A 27,133-nucleotide genomic window follows, 5' to 3' on the forward strand; every position below is an offset into this window, starting at 1 on the left:
GTGCGATTTTTCGGTACCCACAAGTCCGCACCTAAAGGTCTTGGGTGCGAAAAGTCGCACCCGATGGTCATGACTTTTAGGTGCGAATTTTTTTGGTGCGACTTTGCGCACCCAAAATCGCACCCATAAGTTAGAAAAATGATAATGAAAAAATCCCAAATTATGGCGGGAAGGCCATTGGGTGTGACTTTCGCACCCAAAGGCCTACCCGCCAAACCATTGGGTGCGACTTTTCGCACCCAATGGTCTTCCCGCCATAATTTGGCGGGGAATATTGACCTTTGGGTGCGACTATTCGCACCCAAACTTCTAGCCGCCTCATTTTAGGGTGCGGATAGTCGCACCCGATAGTATTTTTCTTGTTATGCTTATATATTCTATGATTGTAATCAAATAATATGTACTAAATAGTTTATTAATTAGAAAATTCATTAATTAATATTCATAATTATAATAAAAATTATCCGTTTGTTTTTCGATTACAATAATAATTATAATGTACGACAAATAATTAAGAAAATGTTCAATCTTTTTCTTTTTCTTTTCCCTTTCCCTTTTCCCTTTCCTTGGTTTGTAAACCACTCCTTGAATGTTTTACTTCCTTTTCCGCCAAATCTTCCTCCGGAACTGCTGCTACCTCCTCGTGCATTGCCGCTCGTACGCTCTTGCTGGAACTCTGATGAAGCTGGCGGCGTCGTCTGAGCATCCGGCATTGAAACTGATGGCGGCGTTGTCTGATGCATAGGGTGCATCTGAGGTGATGGGTGCATCTGACGCGACGGCGTCATCTGAGGCATTCGTGGCATCATGTCGGGCGACATTTGAGGCATCTGTGGCATCATGCAGGGCGACATCTGAGGCAAAGGCGAAAACTGCTGCGTGAACTCGAACATTTGTCGCTGCATCTCCTCCATCTTGTGTTGCGAGGCTCACCTCATCTCCTCCATAGCGACTTATTGTGCCGCCAACTGAGCCTGAAGCTCGCCAACCAATGGATCTCAAACGCGCCACGATGACGAACCTGACGACGAGCTTTCGTCCTGAGCCTGAGCAACGGCCCAAGATGATCTCGGGACCGTTGGACCTATTCCAACATACCAATCTTGACGGTTCCCGAGAATGTCTAGCATCGCGTACTCCTCTGCGTCGTCCTGGTTAAATATTACGCCTTGCTCTTCTGCTTGTCGCCGAAGATCCGCCAATAGAGTAACTATCCGTGCCTTTACACATAAAAAAAATTATCAAAAATTAATTATTACGTAAGTAATGTAATCGTAATTATCACATATGACTTACATGTGCTTGTCTCGCCCAATCTATCGTCCATTCACCTTTTCTATTATGGTGCTTTTGCTCCCATGTCTCTAACGCGGAGCCCAAAGTCCCATCATCATTACTCTGCAATTTTTATGAAAATATAAGTATTGAATTTATGCAAATTAAGTATTTCAAAAATAGAATAACTTACGTTCAAATGACGATGAACCAAGAAAGAAAGAGATCCTTGAGTCGACCTCGTCTTCTTCTTCTTCGAATTCTCCTTGTTGCGATTAGACTTTTTTTGCAAATAATTAATTGTGTCATTATTCAATCTGATAAAGATATTGTGATTTATTACAATCATACATTACGTACCTTTCAATCGTCAGTTGCGAACTCGTCTACCACCGCCTCCCAATCCTCTTTCTTATATCCCAGTGGTGTTTCCGCCTTAGCGTTTTCTTTGCTCCCGTAAAACTCCAACCTAAACTTCTCTGATAGCTTGGACTTCTGGTTGCGTCGTCTGATCTTGGCATTCCGAATCAGGATCCACTTGACCATCTTCGCACCACGTACACCATGTGTTGCTCACGCTGACGTCGAGCCGGTGGTTGGTCCCCTTGATTTCTTAGGACCTTGGGAATCAGGTTCATGTGGCGGACCTTGAGAACCCGGTCTGTGCGGCGAATGTTCACCAGAACTTGTAGCGGTCAACATCCTATAAAATGAACTAAACCCTAAACCAAACCTTCGTGGCTTGATTACAACAAAAATTCAATAATATCAACTCATTTATCAAAAATATGTAAACGAAAACTAAATTATACAATAACTTAACTAAATTCCATTTCATGATTAACACTTTAACAAATAACTTAAATTATATCACTTGAACGTCACGAAATCTTCATTTTTCGTTACATGAACGTCACGAAATCCTCATTTTTTATGACTTGAACGTCACGAAATCTTCATTTTTCGTGACAGGAACGTCACGAAATCCTCATTTTTCATGACATGAACGTCACGAATGCCCATTTTTTCGTGACACGAAAGTCAATAAATCCGTGTCAATTAAGTGAAACATGATCTATTTCGCTCATTTGGTCCTCATAAATTTCCTTCTTCGTTGTTGTTCGAATCAAATTCATTTGATTTGTTCATAACTACTTCTTCATTACCCTTCTCGTCTTCCTTGTCCTTCTCCTCTTCTCCATGTTTCTCTTCGTCATCGACGTCGTTCATGGGAACTTCTGTCCCATCGTTCCCGTGCCCTTCTTCTTTGTTCACATCTTCCATATTCTCTTCTTCCTTCTCCTTCACCTCCTCTTCATATTTCTGGAGGTTGAAAAAATCAGATCATCCTGAGAGACTTGTTGCTTGTCCACAACCTCTTTCAAGGTTTCTGAAATGGCTCGCATTTAAGTGGACAACTGCTTCTTCCACTCCAGAAACACTATTCTGAAATGTTTCAGATCTTTTTCCATGGCGGACATGCGTATCTGCAATGTACAAATAACTTTGTATGGGAATAGATTCACGAAATGAAGTATTTTTGTGATAGGAAAGTTACGAAATCAAGTAAATTCGTGACATTTATGTCACAAAATCATTTATATTCGTGACATTTAAGTCACGAATTCAAATACTTTTGTGACATATATGTCACGAAATCAAGTATACTCGTGCCATGAAAGTCACGAAATCTAATATTTTGGTGACAATAATAATGTCACAAAATCAAATATATTCGTGACACAAGTGTCAGGAACATACTTGATTTTGTGACATTGTTATTGTCACAAATATTAGATTTCGTGACTTTCATGGCACGAGTATACTTGATTTCGTGACATCTATGTCACGAAAGTATTTGAATTCGTGGTTTAAATGTCACGAATATAATTGATTTCGTGACATAAATGTAACGAATTTACTTGATTTTGTGACTTTCCTATCACGAAAATACTTCATTTTGTGAATTTATTCCCATACAAAATTATTTGTACATTGCAGATACGCATGTCCGCCATGGAAAAAGATCTGAAATATTTCATAATAGAGTTTCTGGAGTGGAAGAAGAAGTTGTCCACTTAAATGCGAGCCATTTCAGAAATCTTGAATGAGGTTGTGGACAAGCAACAAGTCTCTCAGGATGATCTGATTTTTTCAACCTCCAGAAATATGAAGAGGAGGTGAAGGAGAAGGAAGAAGAGAATATGGAAGATGTGAACAAAGAAGAAAGGCACGGGAACGATGAGACAGAAGTTCCCATGAACGATGTCGATGTCGAAGAGAAACAAGGAGAATAAGATAAGGACAAGGAATAGGAGAAGGGTAATGAAGAAGTAGTCTCACCCTCCTCTCATCTGGCTAATCTCAAGGACTGCACCAATGTTGGCCATTTTCCGGCCAAGAGCACCATTACAGAAGGTGATATTGTATAGCCCTCCCTCAACCACATTAGCGTATCGTGGTTGCTCTGCGTAGTTTTCGCCGAATCTTAACCATGCGATCAGGGAAAAGTACTCTTTGGTAAACTCGCGGGGTCTTCCACCAATCTCCATGACCAAAGATTCGTTCGATGGACCGGCCCCATCATAATAAACAGATCTCAATACCAAATGACTTATTATTCTGGATGATTTTGTTATCAAGGGCATGTCCAAAAACTGCCCAAAACACGTCTTTTTTAATAAGTCTTTTTGGTTGGCGGTGATGCAAGTCACCTTTTCGAAGGTGTCCAAGTTCCCATGGAAGTTGAACGAGTAGCCTGAGTCTATTTCTTCTTCTTTTATCCTTCGTATGAAACCCTAAAAATTAGAACATTAAACACATAAAAGTTAGAACATTAAACACATATGAGTTGGAACATTAAACACATAAACACTGTCTGTTTCGTGACAATTGTGTCACGAGATTTCTGGGTTTCGTGACACTTGTGTCCCGAAACTTCTGCGTTTTGTGACAATTGTGTCACGAAATTTCTGGGTTTCGTAACAATTGTGTCACAAAATTATGAACTTCGTGACACCTATATCACGAAATTTCTGGGTTTCGTGACAATTGTGTCACGAATTTCAGGGTATCGTGACAAGTATGTCACGAAATTTCTGGGTATCGTGACTTGACTTGACTGTCACGATACCCAGAAATTTCGTGACATAGTTGTCACGATCCCTATAAATTTCGTTACATAGTTGTCACGATACCCAGAAATTCGTGACATAGTTGTCACGATACCCAAAAATTTCGTGACATAGGTGTCACGAAACCCATAAATTTCGTGACACAATTGTCACGGAAACCGATAAATTTCGTGACAAAATTGTCACGGAAACCCATAAATTTCATGACACAATTGTCACGATACCCAGAAATGTGTGACACAAAACAATTCACAGAACCTACATCTAATATGAGCAAGCCTAGAAAAAATCTAATTTTCTTACAAAATACACACATAATCCCCAATAACATAGAAAATGAACACTTTTGTCAAACTAACAATTACATCAAACACACAATAAACATGCAAACCCATGAATCAACACAAAATCCACACATAATCAACACAGAATCCATAATAACATCAAACCAACATAGAATCAACACAAAATTAACATGCAAACCCAAAAATTTTCATTTTTTCACGAAATAAAAATTTAAGCAACCAAAAAACTGAAACCACCAATTGCAAGTAAATAAAATCTCACCTTGTGAGGTCTCTCAGATGTAGAAGGGACAGAGGAGTCAGAATTTGAAGGCGACTCAAGAACCGCCTTCCTCTTCTTCTTCGGCGGCGCAAGAACCTTCTTCCATTTCTTCGTCGGGGAGTTTTGGGTTGGTGGCTCCAGGGCAAAAGCCACGGGCGGACTCCGACGCGGGGATGCATGCGTCACTAGATGTGGAGTTTCGACCGATGATTAAGGAAGACTCCTCTTTTTAGGGTTAGGTTTTGGAACTTTTGAGGGGCGTTTGGTCGGCGAACTATTATTTGTCTTCATTTCTTGGGCTAAGAATGCACGAGAGTGACGAAATGAGTGAGATAATGGAGTTTGAAAAAAAATCGACATGGTTTTTGGAGTGTTGGTTAAGAGAAGTTGGACGTTTTTTTTTCGCTCTCTCTCTCTCTCTCTTCTGGTTAAACTGTCTCAGTGAATGAAGAAATGAAGAGGAATGTGATGTGGAGGCAAGGTAAGTGGGAAATTGAATTGAGCTTACGTGTAAAGTGGACTTAATAAGTGGGCCCGTTTCAACCTAAAATCCGGCTTTTTCGTGACATTTTGTGGCTTCTTATTTAATTTTTAATGTTCACGAGAGTAAAATGATATCTTTTTTTTTTTAAGTCCAAAAAGTCAAAACTTTTTTGGTAAATTGACACACATAATACCAATTGAATGTCCCTTACCAAATATAGCCCAAAATGAAAAAATTGACACAAGTAGTACTTTTGGTAGGTGAGAGAAATTAATTTTTCCCCATCTACCCTCACCCCTACCCTCCCTCATTTAGTTACGTTTTTTTTTTCAGCTGAGAACATAACCCAGGAGAAGAAGAAAAGAAAACAAAAAAGGAAAGAAAAAAATCGCGCGTCTTCAAGGACACCGGCTGAGAAGAGCTCGCCGGAGAAGAAGGAGAGAGAGACGGCGACGGAGAAGGTAATCTCGATTTTTAATTTCTCTTCCTCTATGGTTCGGATTTGAGGAAAAATGAAATTAGGGTTTCGAATTGGGATTTTCTGATTTCGTGGGTATGAGTTTGAGAGTTTGATTTCGATGATGACATAAATGAGTTTTTGATTTATGTTTGTGTTTGATGCCTTGTTTATTGGTTGGGCTCGGATTCTATTTGGTTCTGATATTGTTTCTTCTGGCCGAGTGTAATTTCGGCATTTTGACGTTGTTGATGTTCTGGTTGTTTATCATGGTTAAGGAAATTCCTTTGGAAGATGTCTGAGAATCACGTGATAGGTTTGAGTCTGGAAATTGATTTGGACGAGTTTGGGTTTGATTTTTGGGTCTTGGCCGTGTGATGATAGATTTAATTGTGATGTTGAATTGTTGATGATTCGAGACTGTTGGTGCTGTGTATTGGCTGAAATTGTTAAGCGTTTATTGTGCTTTGGACTGAAATGATGTGAAGCTGTTTTTTGTGTGTGTGTGCGTGTGTGTGTGTTTTTTTAATTCACTGTCATAACATCTTGCATTGTATCATAAAATATAATATAACTAAGATAGTGATGTTTGCAGAGTGGGAGGTTTGGGAAGCTGAACAAAAGAGTGACTTTCCCAGAGAGTTTGGATCTTAGTGCTTATACGAACGAGGGAGGAGAGAGTGGGGACGATGATGATGTGTACAAGCTCTATGCAGTTGTTGTCCACGTGGACATGCTTAATGCATCGTTCTTCGGCCACTATATCTGCTATGTAAAGGACTTCTCCGGAAACTGGTATAGACTTGACGATTGCAAGGTAACCACCACAAACTGTCATCTCATCCCTCTGCCAGATCTTATGATTGGCCTTTGACAAAATCTTTTTTTTATGAATATATACTCTTGTGTGTGTGTTTTAGGTCGCCAAAGTTGTATTGGAAGAGGTGCTTTCTCAGGGAGCATATATGCTTTTCTACAGCCGGTATGTTCATATTAGTCAATTTCTTCTACCTTTTTAAGGTTATGATAGAGAATCAAATGATAAAATTAATGAAAAAATGATATAATTTAACCATTTTGAAGACGTCCCTTTCCACCTCAAAGATCTGTGGGACAATATTTTGAGGAGCATTGGGTTTTGTCCGCGTGCGATCTAGTTTGTATTTTGCTTCGTTCTAGATGAAGCTTCCCCTCTTTTTATAAACTTTTTCGATTTCTTTTGAGAAAAAGGTATTCAGCAATGTAGTTAAATTTTGACACTCTATATCAGGGTATCTACTCTATAAATTTTGTCACGAAGTGAATCCAGTTTGTGACACTTCCAGGTTTTTCCAGGGTGTCACGAACTGGATTCACTACGTTTTTCCAGGGTGTCACGAACTGGATTCACTTCGTGACACTAGAGTCACGAACTGGATTCACTTCGTGACACTAGTGTCACGAACTGGATTCACTTCGTGACACTAGTGTCACGAACTGGATGTTTTTCCATGTTAATAACCGTCTTTTAATACTCATTTCTAATACTGAGTGAACGTATACAGGTATGGCGGAAATATGTTTATATGCTAAGCATAGCGGGAAGTGGGTAAAACCGGGCGTATATCAAGAGGGTGGTACTCTTACGCTTTTACTTCCTACCAAATTGAATTACCAAAGTTTGATGCAAACATTGTATGCTCGGTTGAACGTGACCCCTGCAACGCATTCAATCAACGTCAAACATGAAGCTGACGGGCTCGTACCGCCAACCATAGACGACGACGAAAGTTTGCGATGTTATTTGTACTTGAGGAAGAACGAACCGAACTGGACGAAGTTGAATCTTGTACTTGAGATTAGTCCGGAGGCATTTCAGGATAAAAAAGCGGATGACGCGTCTTCTCCACGGGTTGGATCCACTCCAACAGCAAACACAAGCGAGAGTGGATTTGGTTGGAATCGAAGCAGGATCATTCCAAACATGCCGAGTCCTATATCCGAGGCACGTGAATGGGACGTACCAAGTCCGGAGGCTTTCGACAATGATACTGTTGGGTTGGATGACATGAATACTGTTAGCCAGGCAACACCCCAACCCAGAAGGTCTCCACCACCAGTTATTTTGTCGATAGAGGCTCCACCACAGACTCAACACCAGGAAGAGCCTCCTCTTCCACCACAGCCGCCAAATCGATCACAAAGAAAAGAGAATGTATCGAGCCAAGAGAATGGGGGGTGTTCGGTTACGGCTCCCGAATTAAATACATGTGTCGAGAGTAACGATATTGAGGTGTTGGACATTTTATCTCCGGTAAGTGTTAAAAAAAAGGATTATATGCAAACAAAGCGGCGTTGTTGAAGCATTTGCGGATGGATGCAATCAATAATCATTATCGGTTCAAAACGAAGAACTCATCTCCGCTCAAACTTCATGTCATTTGTGCGGGTAAAAATTGTGATTGGGCGGTCCGGGCAGTGAAGCTAAAGAACACGGATTGTTTTGAAATTAGAAGGTAAAATTTCACGACCTAAAAACTTATTTTATTTGAAATTTCATTTCTCTTCATAGATGAATCAGTCCGTGACAGATCTATCACGACGTGAATCCACTCCTGACACGAGTGGATGTACTTCGTGACAGATATGTCAGGAAATGTATGCCCTTTTAATTTTAAATTGTTTTTGATCGTGTGTATGTGTTTATGGTTCAAGATATGATCCAAAACACACTTGTTCTGTGGAGGAAAGACAAAAAGGGCAACCGCAAGCTACAGCAGAGTTGGTTGGAGAGAGGGTGAAACACAAATTTATTGATCCAACTGTACATAGTTGTACCCCAAAGGAGATTCAAAGTTACATGCGAACAGAGGTTGGAGTCAATATTTCATACAGAAAAGCATGGAGGGCAAAAGAATGTGCAATACAATCCTTGTATGGGACTGATGATGAGTCATATGCCTCTCTTGCAAAATACAAGTACATGTTAGAGCAAAAGAATCCAGGTTCTCTCATCGACCTAAAAACTGACCGTCATAAATATTTCATGTACTTTTTCGTTTCTTTGGCTTCGTTCAGAGAGGGATGGAAGTATTGTCGGCCTGTTGTAATTATTGATGCAACCTTCTTGACAAACTATCACAAGGGCAGCATGTTTACGGCTTCCGCGATGGACGCAAATGAGCAAATATTCCCGCTTGCCTATGGTATTGGTGAGTCCGAAACTTCCAAGTCCTGGTTTTATTTCTTCAACAAACTTAAGGAAGCATTGGGGGAGAGGGATAACATGTTCATCGTATCCGACCGAAACACCGGAATCATTAACGCCGTGAAGAAAGTTTTTCCAAGAGCAGAACATGGTTTTTGCGCATACCACGTGAAGAATAACGTCAAGGCAAAATTCAAAAAAGTTGGCAAGGAATTCAATTGGAAGTTCTACGGTGCAGCAAAAGCGTATACTATATTTGAATATCAAAAGTTTATGCGCATGTTGGACAAGGAAGACCCGTTGATACGTCCGTACCTTGTCAACGAAGTAGGAAATGAGAAGTGGGCACGTTGTTTTTTCAAGACATCAAGGTATACGATCGTAACTTCAAACAACGCAGAGTCTTTGAATGCGTTAACTGTTAAAGCAAGATAATTTCCAATAGTGAAGTGCCTTGATTGGTTGAGGGAGAGAATGCAAGTTTGGTTCTACCAACGACGAGAAAAGGCGGCATCAACTCAAAGTGTGTTGTCAATGAAATATTATACCGAAATGTTAAAAAAACTTGCTGTCTCGGCCCAAATGCAGGTTATAGTGTGTTTTTAATTTTTAAATTCTGTCACGAAATGACCCGAGTCCGTGACACTTGTGTCACAGAGTGACTTCAGTCCGTGACACATGTGTCACGGAGTGAATCCACTTCGTGACACAAGTGTCACGGACTCGGGTCATTTCGTGACACATGTGTCACGGACTGAGTGGTTATGTTTAAACTTTTTTTTGCTTATGTTTTAGGTCCGGCCTTCTGCAGTATACGAATTCAAGGTTTTAGACACAGAAGGAACACCATGGGCAATGAACTTGATTGATAAGACGTGCTCGTGTCGAGAATTTCAAACTGATCTATTTGTATGTGTCCATGCCATTGCGGCTTGTCGCTTACGCAACCTACCAGTTGAGAGCTATTGTGCAGAGTACTACACGACCGAGTATTGGAAATTGGCGTATGCAGGGGTTATTCATCCTCAAGGAAGTGAATCGTCAAGGACTTTTCCCGACGAAATCGAGCAGATCAAAGTAAATCCGCCTAACTTCTTAGGTCGTCCGGCGGGTAGACCTAAGAAGAGAAGGATTCCCTCTCTTGGAGAATCTGTTGCCCCGCTTCGTAAATGTTCCCGTTGTGGAGGTGTAGGTCACAATAGAGCTACGTGTCGCAACCCAATTCCACCGGAAATGAGGGCTCCGGGGATGGGACATTGGTTTGGTTTGTAATTCGACACGTTTTATCATTGAATATCTAGAACTTCCTTGGTGTTTTGCTATGTATTACATTTTGAATGTTTTGAACTTTATTGGTATTGAGTGTATTGTTAAGAATGGTTTATGAAACAATGTTATTGTTAAGACGTGAACACAGTCCGTGATACATGTGTCACAAAGTGATCTCATTCCGTGACACATCTGTCACGAAATGAGGTCAGTTTGTGATACATGAATTGATTTCGAAACAATACACACTTTTAAACTAAGAAATTGAAGTTCTAAGAATACATATATAAAGTTATAAACAATACATACACTTTTAAACTAAGAAATTGAAGTTCTAAGAATACATATATAAAGTTATAAACAATACATACACTTCTAAACTAAGAAATTGAAGTTCTAAGAACACATATATAAAGTTATAAACAATACATACACTTCTAAACTAAGAAATTGAAGTTCTAAGAATACATATATAAAGTTATAAACAATACATACACTTCTAAACTAAGAAATTGAAGTTCTAAGAATACATATATAAAGTTATAAACACATGCGTACAATCATAAACACATAATTTCAAGTTGCCTCAACATTGACATTTCCACGCGTGTGTAGTTTTAGCGCTCCGTGTCGGTATAATTCGGTGGTCATTTTCTGTCGATACATGATCATGTCCTCCTGTTTCAAATCAGACAATGGAAGGTCGTGCGCCAAAAACTCGGCAGTCTTGATCATAAACATGCCACAATCATTTCTGAGGGAACAAAAAACGCATGCTGTAATTGATATGTGTCATTAAGAATGTAAAATTAAGAATTAAAATATTTACCCATTGTCTTGTTGTGGCATTTGATCGTAGTGGACGACCTTGAATATGTCTTCATTGGAGAGTAGAACGCCGGCGACATGCAGAACATATGGTAACATGGTGGCCAAGTTTCCCGCTTCAGTGCGAACGAGCGTTTGGTGTCCACCGGTGGAACTCATGGAGTCGTACACCGTTATACACCTTGAACGCACGTTGACAACAAGAAGATACCAGTGTCCGCCATCTATTACAGGGATGAAGACATCATCGACCCCGTCCCATGGGTCCACCAGTTGCTCCGCTCCAGACTCTCCGGTAATGTGGTCGACGACACATTTTTTCAGTTTCTTCTTTAAGAATACACCCGGATCTTGACTAGCATTGAACTGAGTGTAACTATCTCGGAGATACTTAAAGAAGACCGTGGACATGATGGTGAAGGAGTGACGTAACAAACCCGCATTTTTCTTCTTCCGGAGGTAGTACATCGCGACGTCCACATGCTGCACGACAAAAGATAAACATAAGCACTAAATACCTCAGTCCGTGACACAAGTGTCACGGAGTGAATTGACTCCGTGACAGATGTGTCACGGAGTGGATTCACTTCGTGACAGATGTGTCACGGAGTGAATTCACTCCGTGACACATCTGTCACGGAGTGAATTGACTCCGTGACACATCTGTCACGAAGTGAGCTGCAAAACAAGACATATTTTAAAAATTACTGACACACATTAATACCTGATCAGACAACCAACCGTCCTCGTGCCACATGTTGTAGAAGAAGGTCTTCTGGTTGATAGCCATCTGTCCAAGTTCCATAGAAGGCGCTATGGTTTCTTCCTCCGGCTTATATTTTGGTTTGCCCTGAGATATGTTCTTGTGGCCCCTCTTCAAGCCGACTTGGAACCACAACTTCATGACGTCAACGTCATCCTGGTCCGGTCGTTTGGTTACCTCCGACAGCGGCAGTTCATCAGGAAGCACGTCCGGAGCATTCGTGAACCTCAGAAAAGGCAACGCCTTTTTGGAAGGAGTAAACCTATCGGGGCTGCGTCGTTGCCGGGTCAAATGTTTCTTGATAGGTGAGTCTTCAATAAGGATATGGGGATTCGGTGTCTTCAAGTCATATATCTATTCAACAAGAGAAATAGAGTTCAAGTTTATTGTTGAGTTCAACCATAAAATAATATTTCATAACAATTATATGCTTATTTGAGTTCAAGTTTATTGTTGAGTTCAACCATAACAATTATATGCTTCTAAACAAGTCAAGAATTAAGTTCAACCATCAAATTAATGGAGGTACCTCTTGAACCCCCTGTGTCCCTAACAACTCATACTCTTCCACAGCCTCTGCATTCATTTGGGCTTCTAGACTGAGAGGTGAATCTTCATCACCCCAAGATTGTTGACCTTGTGTGTTTTCGACGTCACTTTCGTCCTCCTGACCATTCAAAATCATTTAGTTCAACATGAGTGTAATCAAAATAACGAAATTCAGTGACTCCGTGACACTGTGTCACGCACTAAGTACACTCCGTGACACATCTGTCACGGAGTGAATCCACTCTTAAAGAACAAAATAATATGTCTATTGCATATCTTGTACCTCTTGTTGACTGGTTTGCTTCTTTTTCCCTTTCTCGACTTCGTTTTTCTTCTTCTTTTGGTTGCCATCCTTATTGCCGAGTAAGAGAGCGAGGAAATTTTCCAATCCCCCGTGGAAGTTAAAGAAAAATCATTCAACGTTGGACTCCGGTATAAACCGTCTCCACTCCTACACATATGAGTCAATGACATTATTAGTGAAACCATTATGCTTGAGTTCGTGACAGATGTGTCACGGACTCACCCACTTCGTGACGGATGTGTCACGGACTCGCTGACTTCGTGACACATCTGTCACGAAGTCATCGAGTCCGTGACACATCTGTCACGAACCAGGATCAAAATGAGTTTCTGACACTCACCTTTCGGGGAATAGCAGTTGTAGGACTCTCCAAGGCGGTCGCAACGCCCGATGACTCAGCCTTGTTTTTTGGCTATATCAAAGACAAAACAAAATCAAATAGCAGCGCATACATCTAATTAAGTCACTTCATTTTTATTCTATACCTTCTTTATCTTTGTTGGTGCGACGACGAACGCGTCGTCATCGTTGGAACGCTTGGACGGCGAAATTATTTTCCTTTTCGAAGCCGTCCTAGGACTTCTTCGGACACTTTTTGAGGCCTCCTCGACCTTGCTTCCTTTAGACTTCGTCATTGAATCTAAAACCTAAAACAAATCAAGTCACCAATTTTCAACAACTTCAAGACCAAATACACGCACACACACACACACTCGCCAAACCCTAACATTGTTCAATCAAATATATACACGAGCACGAAACACACACAAACACACACATTCTCGACCAAACACAATACACACAAACACTCAAAGACAACACATTCTCGGCCAAACACAAATACACTCAAACACCCGAACACAAATACACTCAAACACCCAAACCCAAATACAATCAAACACCCAAATACAAGACATTCTCGGCCAAACACAACAAACACTCGCCCAAACACCAAATACACTAAAACACCCAAAAAAAAAATTGAGCCAAAAACCCTAAATCAACAAGCACTCGGCCGAAATAAATGAAATAGAGATACCCATACCTTTTTGAGTAAATGAAATAGGGTTTTAACAAACACTCACCCGTATTTCTAGGGTTTTAAGAGACCGAAATAAATGAAATATGTGTCACGGAGTGAATCCACTTCGTGACACAAGTGTCACGGACTCGGGTCATTCCGTGACACACTCGCTCAAACACAAATACACACAAACACTCAAAGACAACACATTCTCGGCCAAACACAAATACACTCAAACACTCAAACACAAATACACTCAAACACCCAAACCCAAATACAATCAAACTTCCAAATACAACACATTCTCGGCCAAACACAACAAACACTCGCCCAAACACCAAATACACTAAAACACCCAAAAAAAATTTGAGCCAAAAACCCTAAATCAAAAAAATTTTGAGCCAAAAACCCTAAATCAACAAACACTCGGCCGAAATAAATGAAATAGAGATACCCATACCTTTTTGAGTAAATGAAATAGGGTTTTAACAAACACTCACCCGTACTTCTAGGGTTTTAAGAGACCGAAATAAATGAAATAGAGATTTGAGTAAGCCGGCGGCCATGGGTATCGGAGTTCTAGCTTTCAAAATTGCATAAGTAATACCCATACCTTTTTTTGTTATGCCTTGCGACCTGGAACGACGATGGAGGATCACTGCTTCGCTAGAGAACGTGTGAGGGAGAGAGAGAGAACGTGCGGCCGATTTCTTTGAGCGAGAAAAAAAATGGGGGGATCGTGCGAGAGAGACAGAGAGAAGATTAGGGATTTTTTTTTTTTGGGAAAAAGATGAAGAATACCCGAGAATGGCCGATTTTTTTGAGCGAGAAAAAAATGGAGGGATCGTGCGAGAGAGAAGATGAGGGGGTTTTTTTTTGGGATAAAGATGAAGAATACCAGGGAAATGCCGATGTTTTTGAGCTTGAAAAGAATGGAGGGATCGTGCGAGAGAGAGAGAGAGAGAGAGAGAAGATGAGGGGTTTTTTTTTTTGGGAATAAGATGAAGAATACCCGGGAATGGGTTTGCATGCGTTTAAAAGATTTCTGAGGGTATACTTGTCTTTACACAATGGCTTAGGTATTACATGTGTAAGTTTTTTCATTTTGGGCTAAATATGGTAAGTGACAACAAGATGGTATTATTGCTGTCAAAACCCCAACTTTTTTTACTCTTATTTAGGAATAAGAGCAATTTCCCTTTCAACAATCTTTTTCAGGAGTTATCTCCGCACAACAATCATACAAATATACTCAGCAACCAGAATGATATCAATCTAACTTTAGTTTCAAGAATCAGGTCCCATAAAAAAATGATGTGAACACTATTTAAAAACAGAATGTCAGTAACTAATTAAAGATAATTGTATGGAAAAGCTAAGATTCATGCAAATGAAATAACTTCATATAAAAAAAATAAAAAAATAAAAAAAGGGAACATATTTACAAGATATGCAAACTAAAAATTTAACTTACATTTGTAGATTTACTTGAGTACGATACGAGTTACTGCCTGTTCCTCTTTATCTTCGTCTTCATCGTCTCCTCCAGTGGCTTCAAGCTCCATGATAGCTACTGGTGTTATATAGACAAAGGTTTTAAACGTGACCAATATTTCTAAGAATTAGTGAGAAGAGTTTGAGGAATGGAGATTCAAGAGAGTGAGACTCAATATTTATAAGTAGATGAATGGAAAAGAAGAATTACCGTGTAGTAAAAGGAAAGCGAGAGATGGTCGAGGGTAACAACTAAGCCCACTAGATCCTTAATAAAAAAACAGTGGAAAGTAATATGTTTTCATACCAGGTCACTGTCGTTTTATTAAATGAAAATATGCTAACATTTGAACTGTCTTTATTATTTTATTTAAAAATAGGGAAAATATCAAGAGTATCCCTCGTGTTTAATCAAAATGCGAGATTTATCTCATCTATTTCTAAAAATATCAAACATATCCCTTCAGTTTAATATAAATGACATATTTATCCTCTAAAAAATATTATATTACAAATATCACCCTTTTCGTTTATTTTTTACAAAAAAATAATTTGAACTCCCCAAAATACCCTTAATGAAATAATTTTTTATTTTCTATTCTACATACAAAAAAATTAAATTAAAAAATTTCTTTATAAAAAGTTAAGGATTTTTTTTATAAAGAGAGATTTTGATTTTTTTTAATAAAATAGTAAATAAATATTTATTCTATTAAGGGTATTTTGGGGAGTTCAAATTATTTTTTTGTAAAAAATAAACGAAAAGGGTGATATTTGTAATATAACATTTTGTTAGGGGAGGTATATGTCATTTATATTAAACTGAAGGGATATGTATGATATTTCTATAAATAGAGGGGATAAATCTCGCATTTCGATTAAACATGAGGGATAGTCTTGATATTTTCCCTTAAAAATACGGCCATATAACCAACTTATAAACAAAAATGGGAAATAATAATGACATTATAGTAAATAATAGTAGTAACAATAAAAATACTTGCTAAACATATTGGTTTATATATATATATATATATATATATATATATATGTAGCAAAACGTCATGTATTTATATAAGATAGTATACTGTCTTTTTGTTTTACAAGACGTGAAGCTGAAAGTGGGAGTATTTATTTATTACTACTAGTAAAAATCAAAAACAGTTTCTTATTCCATCAAAGCCTATACCTGAATAAATAAAAAATAAAAATAAAAATAAAAATTTTCATCAGGCATGCTTTGAACAGTTTATTGATAAGAAAAGTAGGCCTCTGGAAGAACTCAATTAAGTCACAACATAAACTCATTGATTTTCGAAGGAGATAATAAGAGCATCATAGATAATTTAGAGAACGCGACTCATTGTCCATTTTGACATCTATTACTCCTTTTTTAAACTATGCTTGATTTTTTTTTTTTTTTTAACATAGACTCTACAACGAAATTTTATTAATAAACACTTACAGGAACAAGACACTTTACTTGATTTAACAAGGTCTCATTCTTTAGATCATCCGACACCATGAGCTTGAGGTTGTCAAAACTCGTTACAAGAGGTCTCAGAATTAATCCGCACCAATTATCCAACCAGAAAAGAGATTAACCACAACCAATAGACCACTGAGAATTATCAAGTATGTCCAGGATAATAGTCTTTTTCTTCTTACATAGACTAGATCCACCGCTTCAGGTCTTATCCAAGCCGTCCGCATGGGAAATAATTCCATATTTATTCCTCATATAGATAGTCCTCAACCTCTTATCAGTAATAAATTTCCACGCTATTTTAGAAATCAAGGACTCGACCATGTCACTGGTACTCCTAACATTCATCCCATCATAAGATAAAGGTCTACAAATTTTGTCCCAAGTCACCCATTGATGTCTCTTGCTATCTTTATCATTCCACGAAAAGTTTAGCTTACAACATGTCTAGCTCACAATGAATAGATCTAGGAACATGAATAATAGCAAGAATGTATATAGGAATGCTACTAAATGGGCCCTTCATGATACTTGCCATGGGTTTTGTAACGAAAAGGAAGTTTTGCTTCTTGTGCGGAAGAGCATGATTGTGGCAAAAACCAATTAATAAATTGAAAGGCACTTCCGAGTTTTCCAAAAAAGAATGATTCGAAGAGGTTTAAACAAGACCCATTTTACTTTAAAATAAAATTCACAACATAAACATACAAGACTCCTATTATACTGTCATTTTTCACACTCCTAAAAAAAAAAAAGGACAATTAAAAGGCTCAAGAAAAACGACTCAAACAACTCTGAAAGCTAAGCTCAAACGGCTTTGAAGGCTGAGCCACAAAACGGTTTTGAAGCCGAAGTTCCAAACGATTTTGAGCCTAAAACGGGTTTGAACCCCAAATGGCTCTGAGGGCTGAGCCTTGAACAGTTCTGAAAGCTGAGCCTCAAACATCCTTAACAGAGTGAAACCACTCTTTGGGACAACTTAAGATCCAAGTCTCCCTATAAATATCACTCATGTTTTAAAGGATGAACTCAACAATCCTTAGAGAAGCGAAATACTATAACTTCTCTCTCTCTCTCTCTCTCTCTCTCTCTCTCTCTCTCTCTCTCTCTCTCTCTCTCAAATTCCCTCAAAATACTCACAAAATAATACTAGAGTTACTCCACATTTCTCAACTTTGATTATAGAAAAACACAAAAAAGGAGTAATCTTATTTCTTTCTCTCTATAATTATAAAAGGAGAAATATTTTCTCGCTCATAATCAAGAGAAACTCTATCACTTCAAAACATAAACAGGAATGATCTACTTCATTTTTCTCTAGAATTGAAGAAAAAATATATTTTTTTTCTCTCTCATATTTATTTTCACAAACAAAAACTAAAATGATATCAAATTACATTTTCTCCCAAAAAAGGTTCAAGAACTTGAAAAATCCAATTCTCATATTCTTTACTTAATAAGATGGACATTTTTTACATATCCATTTGTATCTTTTCTTTCAGTTTAGGAAAAGGAAGAGACGTCGTTCAAGAGGATCAAATCCCGACGACAACGGGGAAGGGGCATCATACTAACCCATTTTGGTTTTCTGTGATCTCCATCTCGATTGACACACCATCTCCTAATTACAGTCTCTTCGAAATCATATCATAAACTCAAACCAGCAACACGTGTCTCGTAAACGTTTATAAAAAAAATGCATTAACTCCCAATTAGATATTCAATCTTTTGTTTTTATGTCAATATACAAAATCTCAAGTAATATTGTCTCTGCATACAATACTATTGCCAAAGCCTAGAACAGAGAGCTTTCCTATAGAGAATGGACCACTACTGATTGTGGAGTCACGCGGACTTTGGAGCCAAGAAACATTAAACCCAATGAATCATTAAAATAAAATAAAATAAAATAAAATAAAAAAGAAGTAATATGTTTTGAGAAATTTCATTTTCTAGACCCAAAAACTATGAAAATATCACCATTAGACCCGTTACTTAAAAAATATCCAAAATTGGACTTTTGGACACATTTCGGACAAAAATACCCTTATTTCAAAATAAACCCTATCTTCTTCTCCAACCACACCATTCTCACTCTCTCACTCTCACTTTCTCTCCAACCACAACCACACCCATTCCGACGCCATTCCGACGAAACCACGCCCATTCCGACGCCAACCACACCCATTCCGACGTGTTCCGACACGCCTCCGACCGAAGCTCCGTCACGCCTCCGACCGAACCACCATAGCTCCAACCTTCACCAAATGACAAAAAAGGTTAGTTTTTTATAGTTTTTTCATGGTTTGATTAGAGTAGGAATGATAGGATACAAGATTTGAGTGGTTGTTAGTTATTTTAGGTTGATTTGAATGAGATTTGGAGTTGAAATTTTTTTTTTTTTTTTTAAATTTCTGGGAATTTTCCGATGAATCCCATCGGAATTCATCGGAAACTGTCGGATCCGACAGTTTCCGATGAATTCCGATGGGATTCATCGGAAAATTCCGACTAGTTCCGACGTTTTCCGACCCTTTCCGACCTCTTCCGATGTATCGGAAATTCCGACGTTTTTTTTTTTTTTTTAATGATTTAAGATAAATAAAGAGTTTTTTGTATTTTTTTTAAATGATGAACAACATAATTAATCTAATTAGTTGTTTGTGTAATTAATGATTAGTTTTTTTTAATTATGAACATCAAAAATAGTTGTTTTTTTTCTAATTAATGATTAATTATTTTTTTTATTATGAACAACAATTGTTTTTTGTATTTTAAATGATGAACAACATACAAATGAGTTGTTTTATATAATTAGTTTTTGTTTTTATTATGAATTCTTGGAGTTATGAAGTTTGTTGTTTTTTTTTTATTATGAATTCTTGGAGTTATGAAGTTTGTTGTTTTTTTTTTAATTATGAATTCATGGAGTTATGTTTAATTCTATTAATATGTTGTGATAATTAAATATGTAGGATAAATTGACGTATTTATGCGACCACGACTTTGCCGGTCGAATCACGTACGGTGGTTCGGGGCATATTAAGACGGTGAAAGAAAAATTCACCGATCTCGGTCTACTTCAAAGGGTCGCGGAGAGTCCCTTCGCTCAATTCTTCGAAGGGAGCACACTAAACTTTTCTACGGTACTTCTACACTCTCTTCTTCTACGTAAGATCCATCCAACAAAAAGGGGGGAGATTCATTTCGGAATAGGAAATAAACGCGTGAGATTCGGGAGACTCGAATACGCATTGATAACCGGAATGAGCATGGAAGATGGTCCATCGAAGGAGGAGCAGAATGAGCGGAGGAGCGATAGGCTCATTAAAGATTACTTGAACGGCGTGTCAAACGCCAAGTTCGACGCCTTGATTAGCGCGTTCAAGACATGTCAAGATCCAAACGACGCGTACAAGCTTGGATTATGTGTGTTTGTCTTGGGATATCTCCTTGGACTAGAACACAACAAGGCAGTCAACGACAAGTACCTATACATGGTTGAGGATTTGCCGTTCTTCTATTCTCTGCCATGGGGGAACATCTCGTGGGCTGAGACGATGTCTTCCCTCTCAGTAAACTTGCTGCGGTACTACAAACGAGTAAAGGAGAAATCTCTCAAAGAGAATGTCCTACAGAAGGAGGCGAAGTATTCCCTATCAGGGAATTTGCACGCGGTGCAATATTGGGCGTTCGAGGCGATCCCGGAGATTGGTCAGCAGTTCGGGAATAACGCCGGTGTTCGAGTACCGAGGATGAATTCTTGGTCAAGCACTCGAGTGATCACGCGCAAGGACGTGGAGAAGGTTTTGCTCAAAAAAACGGTAATTTATAATTTTTAATAATATTTTATAACTACAATTATCTAACTTATAAATTTTAATAAATTTTGTTGTCTTGTAGCTCGGTGTTTTTCAGATGTTGAGACCACGGACCGGAGAGCGCGAGTTCTTCGAGCTACTAGAGACGCAACTCAGTCAATCACTCTATCCGACTGAAGGCGAAGACGTGGTTGAGCCACGTAATATCGAGGAAGAGATTGACTTAGTAGAGTCAACGGCGAAAGAAGCCGGCGTGCTCAGACAAGACGAAGAGGAGAAGTTGTGGAGTGATGAAGACGATGACGAAGCCGACGTAAGTTCTAGTTTATAATTTATTAAGTAGTTAGGCTAGATTATTTATTAATAAGTGATTAGTTTATAATTTATTAAGTAGTTAGTAGATTATTTATTAATACGTGATTAGTTTATAATTTATTAAGTAGTTAGTAGTTTATTTATTAATTAGTGATTAGTTTATAATTTATTAAGTAGTTAGTAGTTTATTTATTAATACGTGATTAGTTTATAATTTATTAAGTAGTGATTAGTTTATTTATTAATACGTGATTAGTTTATAATTTATTAAGTAGTGATTAGTTTATCATTTATTAAGGAGTAAGTAGTTTATTATTATTCATTTCAGTTCGAACTTCCCGATCATCCCGCACCTCCCGCTCGTCACGATCATCCCGCACCTCCCGCTCGTCACGATCATCCCGCACCTCCCGCTCGACCCGATCATCCTGCTCCGTGGGCTTTGACGGAGAATATGTGGAATCAAATGATACATTCTCAAGCAACCGTCTTGAGAGCACTGAGTACGAACGGTCGCAGGCTAGAAAGAATGAGGCAAACTCAGGTTAGTATTATTTTTCGTTTAATAAATAAGTTTCTAATCAGTCGTTTCTATAAATGTTTAGTTTCTTATTCAGTATTTTGTGTCACAATTTATAGCTTGACATGCTTGAGAAGATAAACATCATGTTCGAGGACGTGACAGGTTTACCTCCGGGGCCGTTACCAACTACGCAAGCTGGTTCACGCCGTCGACATCGATCGCGTAGTCCTCCTCCTCCTGGTCCTCCTGATCCCCCTAGTCCTCCTAGTCCTCCTAGTTCTCCTGCTCCTCCTCCACCACCTCCTCCTCCTCCTCCTCCTTCACAGCCGTCCTCTTCGACAATACCGCCTTCTTCGACTCCATCGTCGAAGAAGCCACCCTCTCCGAAAAGGAAACGTTCACGACGGCTCGATGTATCGGAAAAGACGCTACCATTGTCAACCCTAGCGCAGAAGAGGCTGAGGTCGGAAAGCGACTCGGTACGAACACCATCTAAGAAGCGTCACCGAAAAGATACTTTTCCCTCCGATTTCACAGACCCGACGCGGCCGAAATACTCCTCAGAGGTGCGGGTAACGCCGTTCAGACCATTGAAGGAACCAAAAACTTCTGATTGGAATGACTGCGTGAAGTGGTCCCGCACTTCTAAACTTGAGGGAAAGTTCTTGGGCCGAGTTTATGTGAAGGTCGCTGATGTGGAGACCGAGTTCTTCAAGCTCCTTTTGGAAAATGGAAAATGGCTAACAGATACGGTAAGTTCAATTACATTGAGTACGTTTATAAAAAAAAAGTTAATTAATATGTTTGTTGTTTCATATACGATTACAGCATATTGATGCTATTCTGGATATGCTTCGGAGACGTCAGCGACAGTATGCGGAGTATCGTCAAGACATATGTGTCATGGATAGCCGGTGGGTCCAAAACGTATACGGTCGTTATACGAAGCAAGAGGAGAACAAGAAGATAGCCGCAGAACAAGGCACAGAGGTGGAGCTCGTAGAATGGGATCGCAAGGTCGTGTTCGACCCGATGACTGGCTGCAGAGATTCCCAAGTCATTCCGTGGACTAGAGCGCGAGAGATCTTGTATGTCGTCAACTTCAAGAACATGCATTGGTTCACGTTCCGGGTCGATCTTCAAAAGTGGACCATAACCGTCTTGGATTGCCAGAAAGATATTGTGAAGATGCAACACAATTCAGTTGATTTTAACACGATGATGGAGGTTAGTAAATGAGATCTCTAGTAAATACTCTTATGAACTTTATGTTTATTATCTTACATTATTATAACATTATTATGTTAACGTAGAATTGGATACGAGCGTTGCCGACGGTTATGGCAATGTCGGGGATGTTCACCGAGCATCCAAAGGTGGAGCGAGAACTAGATGGCGGCGAAATTCGACTTCCTGAGTTTCTATGGCTAGTCGATGAAAAAGTGCCACAATGTGTGACAAGGTATGTAATTTGAATAAGAACAAGATTAAGAGTATTTTGTGTATAAATTTTGTGGTTTTGTCTTTCAGTGGTGATTGCGGGATGTTCGCAATCAAGTATGTGGAGCACATCCTTGTTGGCGTGGGGTTCGATACACTTCTAAGCGAGAACATGAGGACGTTCAGGAAGAAATGGTCGACCGATTTATTTTTCCAATTAGAAGCGCGATGATATGTATTCATTAAATATTTGGATATTTTTGTGTCATTAAATATTTTAAAATGTTATGTTAATGTTCGCTATGAAAATATATGATAAATAGTAAATATAAATTATATGAAATTACATAAAGATGAAGTTCACCTTAAACTACAAATATTCAACAAAACACGTACAAAAGTTGTCAACATAGAAATGCGTCTTTAATTCAAAACAAACAAAATAAAAGATAAATGTTGTCACTCTCTCCAAGTGCACGTCTTCCTGTTATGGCCAATACCACCACATTTACCACATTTGCGGTGAATAACAACTTTTTCGCCTTGCGAAGGATAACGATTGACCCTGCGCCTTCCTTGTTTACTTTTCTTCGGTCGACCGGCTTGTTTTTTTTCAATTGGTTCTGATACCTTCATGTTCTTTATGTCATCCGGAACGTTCCATTGGTCTTCGTTCCCAACAGGATATATGGATTCCTTGTACATCTCAATCCATGTTTCCTTCGAATAGAAAGGACTGCATAAAGAATAGATGTCGACACTCCTGTGTTGTGCAGATGCAATGGCATGCTCGCATGGGATTCCAAGTAGTTGTGGTAGGCCGCACGTGCATGTCTTTCTCAATAAATCAACATCAAAGTCACCTCTCTCGTCTTTTACATGACATTCATACATACCGAGTCCATAGGTATTAACGAATTGTGCCTTATTGTTTAGATGGGCGAGATTGTCTTGAAACTTCGGAGATAGTCTTGTATCACATTTTCTAGCCATTTCCTCTCGATCAAAAAACCACGTTTGAAGTGTGAATCTAATAAACTCAAGCAACGTGGTAATTGGAAACGTTCTAGCATTCCTCGTCTTATTGTTGAAGCTTTCTGCATTATTACTTGTCATTATATCGTACCTATATACACAGTTACATATTAGCGACGTTCTAGTTAAAACATTTGTAATGACAAAGGGAAAAGTTTTAGCTTTACCGTTTTCCAGGAAAAAATGCTCGTGCCCACCGATCAAAACCGACTTCCTCGAGATACTTAGCCATCTCAACATCTTTTCTCCGCAATTGCTGAAAATGAGCTTCGAAAGCCCTCTTATTGAAGGCATAAGCGGCTTCATACAGTTCAATTCCACAATGATCGGTCTTGAATTTGTGTTGAACATTTAGTTTGAGATGATGGAAGCATGCTCCATGAGGGATACCGGGAAACACCACTTCGACGCCATGTATGATGCTAACATGTCGATCGGATATGAACACCAACTCTTCAACGTCTTCACCGATAGCTTCTCTCAACTTTCTCAAAAACCAAATCCACGAAGCATGACACTCGCTATCTACTACCCCGAATGCAAGTGGATATAATTGTGAATTAGCATCCATCGCAATTGCGCATAACAACTGTCCACCGTATTTTGTCTTCAAAAATGAACCGTCTAATGATATCACCGGTCGACAAGACTTGAATCCTCTACGACACGCCCCAATAGAAAAGAACGCGTACTTGAATCTATCGCCATCTTTCACAAACGCAGTCAGAGTCCCAGGGTTCTTCTGCTCCAACATGTATAGCCAAGATGCTAACTTCTGATAAGATTCTTTTGGCGTACCCCTTACGTATGAAATTGCTTTCTCCCTGGTTCTCCAAGCTTTCAAGTACGATATGTCAACACCCCATCTTGTCTTGACTTCCTCTCTTACGTTATGTGCCGAATACTCAGCCATAGAGCTAATATTGTACTTATCATTAAAAACGTGACCAATAACCCATGGTGCAGCTCCTCTATGTCCTTCTGTTCGAACCACACGCGCACAAGAATGTCTACTCTCGTACGACGTAATCTGCCACATTTCAGACCACTGCACAACACCCCTCAGCTTCCAAGTGCACATCTCATTTTTGCATATGACATACCATCTACTTCTCGAAGAGGATTTCACTCTAAACTCGAAATTATTTTTTAGAGCAAAAACATGAATCTCTTGCTTCATCTGCTTCTTGGACTCAAACTCCTTCCCAAGATACATTTCTTCTGTGCTACCTATTGCATTCAATGGTTATAATACATATAACATTACATTATTCATTTAAGAATATAAGTACATCTCATTCTTAATACCTGTCGAAGAATTTGGCAACCGACTTGGATCGTCATTATGTTCTTCCTTCACAAAATCATCGGTTGTGAACTCAGGGGCTTTCCATGAATAAGGCACGCAATCTGTTGGTGGTACAACTTTATGAGGGTTACGTGATTGTTCACCGTGTCTCGATGATTCACCCTGTCCCGATGGTACTGTAAAATGTTTTACAAAATCTTCATATTCTTCAGTGTTCACGAACTCTTCAAATTCTGTTCCTTTGTCACAGTTGTTTCCATCATCTAGGTCAAACTTGTCGTCATCATCCAGATCGTTGTTGTGGTAGTCATATCTATCACGCTTGTATACTTCATCGTCTCGATCATCTATTCGACTGTTGCACACGTGATTATCATCTCGATCATTTGTAATAAGATTATGTTGTCTCTTGTTGAGTTCAACACGAGACAATTCTTCGTTCATGACATTTTTCCCTTTATCTTTTTTTTTTGGAGTTAACGCCTTGACTTCTTTCGATACCAAAGTTACACAAAGTGCATAACTTCTACGACTTTTATTCTTCGTATAATACTTAACGTCCATATCGTCCTTCAACAAAGCAGGCTCAATTGGCATATTACCAGCCTCATATGGAACTTCAAACTTTAAGTCATACTTTGATCTGTCTATATCGACTCTCTTGTACACCTTGTCGACTAACTCCATGTAGGTTGTCTCTTTCGAAACTTCAAGCGGAAATGTTCTCGCGTTTTTGAACACGTATAAGTGTCCATTTCTCTCCCACGTGCCGTTAACCATCAATAAAACTGCAAGAAATATCAAAAAAATGCATTAAACTTTGATTTTTTCCAAACTCATCGGAATTGGTCGGAACCGGTCGGAATTGGTCGGAACCGGTCGGAATTGGTCGGAACCGGTCGGAATCGGTCGGAAACGGTCAGAAACCATCGGAATTTTGGTCTTGTCGGAATGTGTCGGAATTTGTCGGATATTGTCGGAATTTGTGGCTTAAATTTCATCGGAATTTTTACATGATTTTCATCCGAAAAGGTCGGAATTCATCTGAAATAACGTTAAATTCCGGAAACTTTTACCTACATCTACCAACTTTATTTTTTCTATACAAGCTATATGACTAAAGCAATAAAAGATGAATGGAGAAGCATACTTACCCATTTTGAAGGAATTACACCAATTGGATACGCGAAATGATGAAAAAATGATAGACAATGAGAGAGAATGAGAGAGAATGAGAGAAGTAGAGAATGAATTTTTTTTAGTAGTGTTATATGGTCTTGTAAGGGTATTTTTGTCCGAAATGTGTCCAAAAGTCCAATTTTGGATATTTTTTAAGTAACGGGTCTAAATGTGATATTTTCATAGTTTTTGGGTCTAGAAAATGAAATTTCTCTATGTTTTCATCCGAAATCTTTCTATTAAATGAAACTATACGGTACCATATACACTGTCCATTAGTTTTTCATAAAAATAAGGGGATTGATAATGATATGATATGATTGTACATAGCAGTGGTAAAATATAAAAGATAAAATATACTGTCTTTTAGTTTTACTCCTTCAGGAGGTGAAAGTGGAACTATTTACTAGAAGTAAAATTCATAGAGATTCTTTTTCAAAGCCTGATACGTGACTCACTTACGCAGATGATTGATTGAGCTAGATATTGCAATATTTTAGTATATAACCTTGAATAATTGCAATTTAATATTTGAATAAAAGTTATAAAACTCATCTCCAGTCTCCACGACTGAATATTTCTTTTTCAAAGCCTGCCTCACTTACACACATCCAATCACTGACAATTAAAAAAAAAAAAAAAAAAGCACTGCCCGCGAATATCAGATATGAATGGTTCGCAACGTTGAAA

At 38.7% G+C, this 27,133-nt stretch overlaps 3 protein-coding genes across 3 annotated transcripts; 1 reads left to right on the forward strand and 2 right to left on the reverse strand.

Annotated features, from left to right (window-relative positions):
- Nucleotides 1-10,874: 10,874 nt before the first annotated feature.
- LOC149405184 (uncharacterized) lies at nucleotides 10,875-12,559 on the reverse strand. The gene is made up of 4 exons (XM_089606939.1): nucleotides 12,494-12,559; nucleotides 11,926-12,318; nucleotides 11,203-11,684; nucleotides 10,875-11,127 (listed from the first exon to the last, which is right to left on the reverse strand). The coding sequence occupies exons 1-4, from the start codon at nucleotides 12,548-12,550 to the stop codon at nucleotides 10,950-10,952; spliced, it is 1,110 nt and encodes a 369-aa protein (XP_089463065.1). The 5' UTR covers nucleotides 12,551-12,559; the 3' UTR covers nucleotides 10,875-10,949.
- Nucleotides 12,560-18,754: 6,195 nt separating this feature from the next.
- Nucleotides 18,755-23,239, forward strand: LOC149405185 (uncharacterized). The gene is made up of 8 exons (XM_089606988.1): nucleotides 18,755-19,100; nucleotides 19,797-20,645; nucleotides 20,725-20,955; nucleotides 21,286-21,501; nucleotides 21,597-22,232; nucleotides 22,309-22,707; nucleotides 22,794-22,942; nucleotides 23,011-23,239. The coding sequence occupies exons 1-8, from the start codon at nucleotides 18,789-18,791 to the stop codon at nucleotides 23,150-23,152; spliced, it is 2,934 nt and encodes a 977-aa protein (XP_089463114.1). The 5' UTR covers nucleotides 18,755-18,788; the 3' UTR covers nucleotides 23,153-23,239.
- Nucleotides 23,240-23,379: 140 nt separating this feature from the next.
- LOC149405186 (uncharacterized) lies at nucleotides 23,380-24,784 on the reverse strand. Its single transcript, XM_089607787.1, has 2 exons — nucleotides 24,123-24,784; nucleotides 23,380-24,046 (listed from the first exon to the last, which is right to left on the reverse strand). Exons 1-2 carry the CDS (start codon nucleotides 24,707-24,709, stop codon nucleotides 23,380-23,382), a joined length of 1,254 nt encoding a protein of 417 aa, XP_089463913.1. The 5' UTR covers nucleotides 24,710-24,784.
- Nucleotides 24,785-27,133: the final 2,349 nt, after the last annotated feature.

This window comes from Urtica dioica, chromosome 2 (assembly GCF_054948205.1).
Source record: "Urtica dioica subsp. dioica isolate 48M chromosome 2, U.dioica_male_clone48M_v1_H2, whole genome shotgun sequence".
Classification (NCBI taxonomy): Eukaryota; Viridiplantae; Streptophyta; class Magnoliopsida; order Rosales; family Urticaceae; genus Urtica; species Urtica dioica.

Bases quoted from the DNA above. Each gene is read 5' to 3' on its own strand.
- LOC149405184 (XM_089606939.1), bottom strand. From the start codon at position 12,550: ATGAATGCAGAGGCTGTGGAAGAGTATGAGTTGTTAGGGACACAGGGG. The intron at 12,319-12,493 runs GTACCTCCATTA...CTTGTTGAATAG, and splicing joins GGACACAGGGGGTTCAAGAG to ATATATGACTTGAAGACACC. The intron at 11,128-11,202 runs GTAAATATTTTA...TTGTTCCCTCAG, and splicing joins ATGCCACAACAAGACAATGG to AAATGATTGTGGCATGTTTA.
- LOC149405185 (XM_089606988.1), top strand. From the start codon at position 18,789: ATGAAAATATCACCATTAGACCCGTTACTTAAAAAATATCCAAAATTG. The intron at 20,646-20,724 runs GTAATTTATAAT...GTTGTCTTGTAG, and splicing joins AGGTTTTGCTCAAAAAAACG to CTCGGTGTTTTTCAGATGTT. The intron at 22,233-22,308 runs GTAAGTTCAATT...ATACGATTACAG, and splicing joins GAAAATGGCTAACAGATACG to CATATTGATGCTATTCTGGA.
- LOC149405186 (XM_089607787.1), bottom strand. From the start codon at position 24,709: ATGTTGGAGCAGAAGAACCCTGGGACTCTGACTGCGTTTGTGAAAGAT. The intron at 24,047-24,122 runs GTAAAGCTAAAA...CTGTGTATATAG, and splicing joins GCATTTTTTCCTGGAAAACG to GTACGATATAATGACAAGTA.